At 39.0% G+C, this 10,460-nt stretch overlaps 1 protein-coding gene across 1 annotated transcript in view; it reads left to right on the top strand.

Annotated features, from left to right (window-relative positions):
• Positions 1-5,414: 5,414 nt before the first annotated feature.
• The window catches only part of lrmda (leucine rich melanocyte differentiation associated), a 206,689-nt gene continuing 201,643 nt past the window's right edge, over positions 5,415-10,460 (top strand). Inside the window, exons 1-2 of the mRNA XM_069692786.1 lie at positions 5,415-5,612; positions 6,158-6,258. Coding sequence (XP_069548887.1) covers positions 5,571-5,612; positions 6,158-6,258 — 143 coding nt within the window. The 5' untranslated portion in view covers positions 5,415-5,570. The remainder of the gene's footprint in view (positions 5,613-6,157; positions 6,259-10,460) is intronic.

Below are 10,460 nucleotides of genomic sequence, written 5' to 3'. Positions count from 1 at the left end.
CTCAAAACACAACTGTCCATTTTGGCTAAACGCATCTGCTATTGTGTTGTTAAAACCTGTCATCTGCCTCGGGCACACTGTCATCTGCAACAAGAATAACAAAGACGGGGAACAAAAAAAGAAATCCAGACATTTTATATTGATGTCAGCTCGATTTTATTTACATACAATGAAAATGATTTATTTTCTTTAAGAGGTAGAAAAGCGGACTGGCAGGAAGAAAAGAAGAGAAATGGTCTGTCAGGCCGTTGAGAAAAGAAGTTTAAAATGCCTTGAACTATTCACCGCTGAGATGGCTAATCAGTATTGAGGCTCCGGGGCAATCGGGCAGCTTTTCAATGTGGTTTTCCTTTCATCTCAATCGGGATGGAGGCGCTCAATTAAAAGCCTATCAGTTTGTAAGTAAATCAACGCCTATCAAAGTTGTCACATCAAACAAAACGATTATTATTGCAACCCGCCTCTGCCATTAATCTCTTTCTGTGGTAATCTACTTGACAGGTCAACTTGGAGAGCAAGAAAACCTGGAGTGGACAGTCAAGGGGGCAAATTATGTTTTTGTATAAAAAAATAAAATAAAACAAAAACACCCAGTGTATTGGGAATCTATAATCTGTCGCAAATACAATTTGGGATGAAGGCTACAAAATAATATATATATATTTTTTTTCACATGGCAAAAAGTAGAATCTGCTGCAACAATTTACAAATACAACTTTTGAGCAGACAGAAAAAAAAAATAGGTTTATAGGCCTATAGATTGATCTGCATGACTGATTACAGATTTGCAAACGGTGTGGTAATAAAGAAGAACAAGTAATATTGTCCTCTTTATGAATATATGTCATCATTTTGAGGTCAGGTGTAAAATAAATAAAAAAGCAGCTAAAAAAAATTGTACAACGGTTCTTTTCAACATAATGTGTGCGTTTTTTAAATGAGGAATAAGTCAGTGAACACAGCTCTATCCCTTCAAATATTTCCCTGTTTTTTTTTTTTTTTTTTTTTTTTTTTTTTTTTTTTATGGCAGAAGAAAAGGGGGCACGTTTCACAATATGCAAAGATGTGTGATTGATAACAGGCTTGCTGTTTTCTGCAATGGATGTCAGTCCGTGACACAATATGTGAGTTATTAGGGCAAAGAAGGGCAACCATAAATTTTCACTGTCAGGCGAAAACCCTCTTTATTGTCCGTATGACGAATGGGCTTCTGCACCAGACACCAAAATACTCGGCATTCCTCTTAAATGGGAACACATTTTTGCGACCATAATTCATGATATTTAAATAGAAAGTTTTAATATCCCCATATATTTTATAACACTGACATGTTTATGAATCACTCCGCATGCAAACACAACTATTTACATCTCGCGAGGAAATTTGTTGGACTTGCAGGATTACTGTGAGATATACACTAGGCCGACTCCTTGTAATGAAGCGTGGAAGTAAAAAAAAAAAAATCTATATTTATATAGCAACGTTAAATAAAAAACACAATTTCACAACTTTCCTGATTGCAGACCCTCAAATTTTACCTATATTTTGGCTACATTAGAAAAAAAAACCTTTAGACTTACACATATACTACTTACACAGTTTGTTTGGAGGCTATTCACAATGTTACCATAAAGTTTTTAATTTTATTTGAGTCCGTTTCCACTTTATTATTTACTCTGAGGCGAGATTCCGGCACAACCACACGCCTAGAGTTTAAAAAAAAAAAAAAAAAAAAGAAGAAGAAAAAAAAAAAAAGAGACGCACATAATCTCCGTGTGTAACAGATAAAAGAAGATGCAGGCTGCACGGGAGAGACGGCTATTCAATTTAAAACGCATGCATGAAGTCTAATTCTTCCCCTAAAACTCCGAGGTGTAAGGTTTACAGGAAAGTCCGTGACACGACATTACCTGGAATCATATAAGCTCCGATGTAAAACGTCAGAGAGGCAACAGGATTTAAAAAAAAAAAAAAAAAAAAAATTAAGAACATTAAGACGTAATCCCTACCTCTGTCTAATAGAAACTTATTTTGTAATACTCAAACACAAACACTCATGATATTCAGTCGCCTGTTAAGCACCGCGAGTATCGCAGTGAGAACTGGAGCCGTGCGGACTGTGCCTCTCTCTCTCTCTCACTCTCCGGGCGAGCAGCGCCGGGAGAAAGTGAGTTTTTCCGCGTATGGGAGGTCTCAGATGACGTCACACAGCGTGCAACGAGGCTCGGCAACAGCATGGCGCTCCCAAACTTTCTGCAGTCTCTCAACCAAGAGCCCCAATGAGCCAAAAAGTATGCAGGTTTGTCCCATACTTCGTCAAAGCACCACAGCAACCATTTTACTCTTGACCCTAGTTTCAGTTAAATAAGGATATACATAGCAAAGAGGTAAGCTCCTTTAGTGTTTGGCTGCATTGTCTGTTTATAGGGTGCAGAGGCTCATCCACACTTATATACACAATGCTGGTCTGGTGACAAAAGTCTGAGTTTCTATTACAACTAATTAATATACTTTATCATCTTGTAACCAGATTTGTTTGAAATGATTTTTTTTTTCATTTTCCCGAAACAATACGTGGGTTTTGACAACAATTACACAGTCTTGATAAACTAACACTTACAGACCTGTCACGATTGAATACCTACTGAAGGATTGTGTAATCCTGTTCAATTCATTAAAAGATTAAGAAAAGAACATGCCACCACTTGACTGTAACATAACAAACCTACATATAAGGATTTCTAATTCATTCTTGGCCTTCGAGCCTTTAAGTCTGTCAAAACGGAGCGAACTCTGATGCAGTTGAAAGCTTTGGGGAAAGCCACGTGGACCTTGAGTTTCTCTCAAAGTTAGTTTACCTTTCAATATTTTGGCTGAAACAGAATAAAATGTTTGCCGACATTTATTTTTGTTACCGTTTTTATGTAAGGTTTGCCATTGGTCCAGTTGCAGATCTTTCACATTAAAAGCCTGTGTGTACTGTATATACATTTAATCCCAGAATTTGACCGAGAAATGCAAGTTGTAGCAAGACTGCGATGGTGCAACATGTTTCAGTAAATACGTATAAATATATAAAGCAAAAGCTATTTACAGTGTTTGGGAAGTCATCATCTTTTTTTTCTTTGTAACCACTGTTGTAAAAGTAGCACATGGTACAAGCCAGCAATGCTAAAGACAAAAGTGTGATTGGGTTCAGGGTTAGTGTTGGAATGAAAAATTGCATTTATGTATTATTCCCCTGAAAAGAATTGAATGGCTGACAAAGGAAGGCTTAGCCCATTTCACACTGGACCGTCCATTGCATTGCAAATATAATGTGCGCATATTATGAATACTATCAAAAGGTCAGTACCAATTTATACAAAGTTTACCTGCAGTAGTGGCAGAGTATGCATCAGCCTATGTGCTTTCGATTAGTTTTGGTTTACATGTTTCTCATGCTCTATAGTGACATCAAACCTACTTTAATGAGGAGCCAAGCCAAAAGGGTAAAACCATTATCACTCCTGCAAACTTTTTCCACCATGTAAGGATGCAGTTAGTATCCTCGTGTGTGTTTCAGTATGCTATTGTTTTGCATTCCATATCAAAATTTGACCACAAGGATGATTATTACCTCAACCATATACTCCCAAATTATGGACAAATTGATATTTCTTGGTCTAGGAACATGTTTGGACAATAAAGTGTTTGCTCCTGGTTCCACAGCAACATTGCCGATGTCAACAAATATTGTTTTGTGTCAGACCATGCGTTGTAATATTAAAACCAAAACTATCGCAGCTATTGGTTTTGTGATGTGGCCTGGACAAAACAATTACAACCATAATGTCACCAAGCTTTGGTTTTATGTTTAGTCTAATAAAACAGATGCTGTATACTCCACATCGCAGGTGGCCTTGTTAAGTGGGACAAACACATAGTGTAACCATTAAGTCTGAGCAGAGCTTCTAACTTAGAATAGAGTCATCTGCAGATAAGACCGTACCAAAGAACTTCAACTCTCAGTTTAGGACAATACATGTATTTGATTTTGTCAACAAATTGTTTGCATTTTACAGTTCTCTGACGATGTTACCATTTTACTTTCTGATTTGTTTTAAATTCCTTATGTCATGCTTATACAACTAACTACATCAGTTAAGCCTTCTTCCTTATAAAAGTGAAACACTGTTCATAAATACTTCCAATAATGTAAACAAGGCTGGATTATCCTGTTTGGTGGTCCTGCAGCAAAACATTGCAATCTCGTAGAAGTAAAAGGTTTTCCTGCAACCGCCGGACTATTGCTCACAGCTGCAGTTTTCATTATGATTAGAGTCTGAAAACTCTGTTTGCATTAATGTTTGCACAGCCACTCTAGAGGGCGGGCCAATCAGCGACAAGTGTCAGTGGCTCAGTGCGATGATGCAATGCAATAATGCTTTTTATTTATTTATTTTTTTTTAAATGTAGTTGCTGTGGTGGTTGAGTTTCTGCGCATAGGGTGGTCAATGCTGATTGGTTAAAGGCTGCTCCAATAGTTTCAAAATTGAGCTGAGCTCTACAACCTGTGGGATGCAATGATTGGGGAGGATTCTCTGTGGAGGGTGGTCAGTCCCATATTCACACAGTAAATTTGGACTGGCGAGCACCAGGCTACTATAAAGTAACATTAAATGGAAATACTCATCTAATTATCCTACAAAGTACCTCTAAAATGTTCTTAACTGCAGCAGGCTACTTCCTTAGAGTGTGTGACCCTTTGATCATAATTTGTTTTACGGACATAAGGATCAGCGCTAAACCCAATGTGTCATAGCTTTTAGCATAAAGGTATGAAGATGCTGTCAATTTTAGTTGTAGCAGTTACTTGGACAAGCCATACAAAGGGGAATCTTGCTTTTTTTTGTAAGTTTCTAGAAAATATTTCTGGGTTTTTCCCCATGAGAAATTACTTCCAAAATGAAGACAAGTTTGGCAAGTAGCCTATTTCAGGTAAACCCCCAATAAAGTGCAGCCCTTAAAAACTCCTCTAGTGGTTAACTCGGCTAAGGCAGCACCTAAAGCTAATATAGATCAAATGGGACAGTATTCGATTTATTGGGACTATGATTATTACGACTTCTGTATTGTATGACCAGTGCCCCTAGATTTATAAACTCAGAGCATGTTATTCGTGTGCAGGTGCTGACTGAGCCTCTTGGAACGAATGAATTTGCACTTTTACAACGTTAATGTGTTTTAATTCAATTCTAGTCTGATGACAGACAGCATGTTCTCATACACGCACGGGGACTCTAACGCTGTCATCAGGAGACAGCAGCCCTCGGGTAACAGTGGAAGCGTGTTTCCGCACAACAGCAGGTCAGCTGATTGAAACGGCACGCGGAAACTGTAAAGTCAGTTGGAAAGCGGCAGTAGATCTCCCAAAGTAGCAGGGCTACATCCGCAAAAAAAACAACAACAACAACATCTACATTTCATGTCGAAAACGGCGTCTTTCTTAACGGGAGTACGACTTCGCAGACCATCTCAGATAGTTGATTTCAAAGAAACACTGGGCTGTCACCCTCAGGACTGAAGTTATGGCAGACATCGAATCGCCGGTCGCTTTGAATGGGACTCAGGTAAGTTTGTTTTGGTCTCTGTCGGACTTTGTCACCTGCATGGTTAAGTGGTATACCTCTTTATCAGTGACTTGTTGAAGAAAGTACAGCGCTACATTTCTGAAGGTTTTGTTTCTTCGACAACACCGGTGTCATGTGACACACAGTAGCTCTCTCTCAGTTCCTCCTACAACTTCCCAGGGGTAAATTAAGCCTGGAAGTTGCAGCATTTATCCTGTCACAACGTGTACATAGTGCAGGGTAGTATGTTGAAACGGTTGGTCACTTGGTACGTATAAGTATAACTGCAAAGCACACAGTGAAATGATTATTTCGTTGCAGTATTAATAGAAATGTGCGGTATTCACCTGACTTTATTTGCGGTGAAACAGCCTGTCTCTGTCCCAACTATGTGGCTGTTTACATCAATCCAATCTTATTAAAAACTCACTTTTGTGTGGTATCCTGAAACATTGACAATGTTCTGCTCTCACGTCAAACATGATATTATATCTTTTCTCATCTGTTATGTTTTTAAATTTTTTTTTTTTTTTAACGTTTTTCAGATAGGGTACATTGGACATGACTGTAAGGACATCCCAGGCTTCCTCGGAGTCACATATGGCCATTTTGCAAAGAGGCTGGATCTGAGTTTCAATCAACTCGGGTAAGAAGACAACCAAAGCACACAATGCACAGACTACAAACATGCAATCACCTGCATACGCCGTCTGTCTGCTTCTGTCTGTTACTGCGAGACAGGCGCCTTTACATCAGGTGCAATTGAAAGTGTGCCCGTGGCCCACAGGTGGTCAGTGTGTCATCAGGACATCAAAGAGCTGAATGAATGTTGGAGCTGGCCCGGTGCCATGCTGGGGCAGGATAAAAGGCGTGATCGATAAATGTGACATGCTAATTCAGGGGCAAATGGAAGAAAAGATTCCTCTGTCAGGACATGAAGGAGCACCTTGTGGCTGCTGCTTCAGAGGGGGCTGCTATTTCAACAGCAGCACTAGTTTAGTTGATCTGGCAAGTAAAAGAAAAGAGACGATGGTTATAAGGTGCTTTTGTGTCTGAACTCTTTTCATGACTGTCAGCCCATGAAGCCATCTCAGTAAAGGCAGCTTTTTGTTCAGAATTGTTGTCTTGAGGCAACTGTCTGTGCAGGAGATCTGGAGTTTTCAATTAAACTGTTTCACATTGTGTCATAGTGCAAAAATGCAGTGTTCAGATGAGCTAAGAAATAATCTGTTAGGGACATTTTGAGTGAGCACACTGTTGAAGTGACTGTGAGCAACACTGTGAATACGTGTATCTAAATTAAACATGAATTCACTGTGAACCTCTGACCTACTGACCTAATGTTTACTGTTTTCACGTGTGTGCACAGCTTTGCCAGTACGGGGCTCACCTTTACGTAAGGTATCGTTTAAGTGTCATTGTAAAGTGCAATGAGCGTTTATTCAGATTGACTGTGGTCAACTGAAACTGAATATAAAGTTAAAACAAACGGTATATGTAGGCGTATATGGTAGCAAGCAAGCTGAACAAGTAAGAAGAGCTGTTGCAATAACATTTTACAATAATAATTTTCTATTTTTTTTAATACTAATGTTTAGATAATTTGGTCAAATTTGACTCATCTAAAGCCTGTCTTTGTTAATGTTAATGTTCTGTCACAGCGTAACATTTGTTTTGATGCTGTGACTAACACTGGTACCTAATTCACAAGGTACAATGAAGACATTAAGTAAAATGTCAACTTACGCTGCCCTCCACTTGTCACACATTTTTGTAAATTTACAGAATGTATCACTTGAAATTGAGCAGTTGGAAAAAACAAACGTATTCTCTTTTCAACTTTTCAAGAACATCATATTGTGATTTTATTTAAATTGTAATCAGCCGTAAATGCGACTAACATGTCCAAAGTGGACCGCCAGGATCTTTTCAAAAAGCTAGCAGTGAGCAAGTGTCATTGTTTACTTGCAATAACTGGTTTGTTTTTGATTAATTAATTAAATATGTGAGGTCTTAATTGTAAGATACAATACAATGAACAAAAACTGAGCAGGTGTTTCAGTTGTTCTTTTTTCCCCTGTATATTAACTTTGTTTATATTGTTACTACAACGTGCTTCGCACAGATTACTCCTTTGGACACTAAATATCTTAGTGTTACCTCAGAGGAAGGGAAAGCTTGTAATGTCTCAGAGAGTGTTGTGAAATCTGACTGAAACAACCCTTATGCGTGTTGGTTTCTGGAATATCAAGCCTGGCATTATGTTTCTTGCCCTTGAACGTGTCACATTACGGACTTGATGTTTGGAATCAAATATTTATGACTCAGATATTACTAATTTATTATTAGTTTTCAGTTCAGCTAATCTCAGATGTCAGATCTCATTACTGAACTTCAAAGGGTGGTGTGGGCAGAGAAGTGGTGCAGAAGTAAAGAAGTAGTAGTCGAATCATTTGGGGCTCATATCAGTGGACTATTGATTGACGGTTTGCAAGTGGGAGAAGTGATATTGTACACAGTGGTTCACCCTTTTCTTCTGTAGACTTTATCTTAAAATTGTTCACATTGAAATTTTGTATCATGAGCTAATAAAACATGTCTAAGAGTCTGAGAGTTAGTTTTTTTTTTTTTAAATAAATTACCCTCTGATTTTCACCCTTTTTTATGTTGTGAAGATACTTTTACAAGCATTTGTAAAGTTTGTTGAAGCTGAAACACTACACAGTATTAACTCCCAATGTCAGCTGTTTGAACATTGTATCTTTACCAATATAGCTAAAAGGATACATTACTGACTTGCTACTTGCTGATTATGTAAACCTTTCCACTATAAACATACTTTGTGTCTGTAGGCGCTCACATGACAACATCGGGCGGTCATGGGTGGATGGAGATGTGAAATTCAATAAGCCGCTCAACACGTGATAATATTATATGCTAACTAAGGCAAAGCAGCGCGCACAGTAGTTTTGATACCCACAAGAATGCAACTAATAGACCCCTGACACAGCTTACCTACTCCTTGTGTTGCTGTATTTGTGTATAGCTCATTGAATAGAGTAGAATAAGAACATAATCAAACACCACATATGACTATAATTTGGACAATATGTCAATATTTAAAAAAATTCCCAATATTTACCTTAAAAATCTGGTATGTGTATGTTTAATGTTGAAAAATATGATCTAGTTTGATCAAATATAATTAGTAGTTTTGATTTGATTATAAAGTAGGTGTCATACACACTTTATTCTACTTTCTATTCAGAATTGTCTAATAAGATAGGTTGTTCACACCTGGCATTATGGTGCATCTCGATCACAAATGGTCAGCTCCAAAGACAGGTGTGGACGTTGAGAGGTGGTCTGAGATGAATATGGCCACATTCTTTAAGCAACGTGAATGCACATTCATCTTGGGCCTCATTGAAGGAAAACTGACTGAACTGACTTCCTCTGAATAAACAGCAGAATGAATGCAGCTCTCAGTGCCATGTTTCTTTGTATGTATCTGACCTGGTGCTTCCACGTGTTACAGTCACGTTACAGCAGGTTTGTTCGATTTGGGTGTTTGTTTTTTTCACCCCACTCAGACAATTATTACACCTGAAGGTCTTGCCTGCATTTTTTTTTCGTCACTAGAAAAAGTGTTGTGTGTGATTCGTGTGCAGCTGACCTGTGCAGAAGAGCAGAGCCCGACCCTCTCAAACCCGCTGGAATAGTTAAATCACCTGAGCCTGAACTGATGGGATTAGGTCGAGTCTGATTTATTTGTATAGTATGTGATGTATGTCTTAATTTGCATATAGAACTGGGAAGTGAATTCTGATCACAAGTGGTCACTTGGTACGCGTGGAGGCACATGATAATGCCAGGTGTGAACAGCTGTAGTTGGAAATGCCCAAGGACGTATGTAATGAAGGAAATAATCATCCACACATCAAGTAAGTGTGATAGCTTTGTATAATTATTTATCTCATAGTGTCAACATTCAGAATCCTGCTGACGTTACTTGTCAAATAGTAGAGACATTTGTGTATTGACATCATGACCCCGTTTCAGTGTCAAGTCAAATAAACCAGGTGTAAACACATGCACGCGTTAGTGAAGCCTCGCGGACTGCCATCAGCATAATGCACCTCTTCATGCTGCTTCACTCAAATCGAGAGGGAGACGTTGCCAGTGTCTGTTGGAGCTAATATGCTTATTTCTGTCGGCTCAATTGACAACACTCATCCAGCAACCTGACAATGAGTCACAACGAGAAGCAAGGTGCTGGCTTCAACTGAGTCCTGTGCGCTTTTGTGTGCGCCACACATATGTTTGTGTTTTGTGTACGCTTGTGCATGTTTGCTTGCGTGCAGTGTTTGTGCATCTGTCTCCGTGAGCATAACTGTGAGTGGCTGGGCAGGTAATGGCAGGAGGAAATTATAGTAGTGGGCTGTCACACCCACACCTCTCCCTGTGTGTGCCACAGTGTCAGCTTGTCTCATCAATGTGTTGAGAAGTGTGGCTCACAGTGACATTTCTGTCTCAGGACGCGGTTGGTTTGTATTGTGTGGTCCACTTTGTTCCAGGTCAGGTATGTACACAAGGCAGTGAGGGGGCATGTGATATGGTGACATGATTTCCCTCTGTGACTGGGGTGCACTTTTGGTGCCCGCATCTGTTACATGCAGTGTTACCAGCCGGGACACATGAGGATTGAGGACGACACATTTCTATGAGTCACAGGAAGAATGCTAATAGTGTTAGCATAGTAATCTGACACAGCATCTTGATAAACAAATCATATTTGTGAATCAACAGCATTTGTGTAACCTTAAACCTGTACTGTTTTACTAACTA

The sequence above is a fragment of the Brachyistius frenatus genome, unplaced genomic scaffold (genome assembly GCF_029030835.1).
Source record: "Brachyistius frenatus isolate BFR_SWC_R1_liver_20210118 unplaced genomic scaffold, ASM2903083v1 Contig_13, whole genome shotgun sequence".
Taxonomy (NCBI): Eukaryota; Metazoa; Chordata; class Actinopteri; family Embiotocidae; genus Brachyistius; species Brachyistius frenatus.
This window is presented reverse-complemented; position numbering and strand designations above follow the sequence as displayed.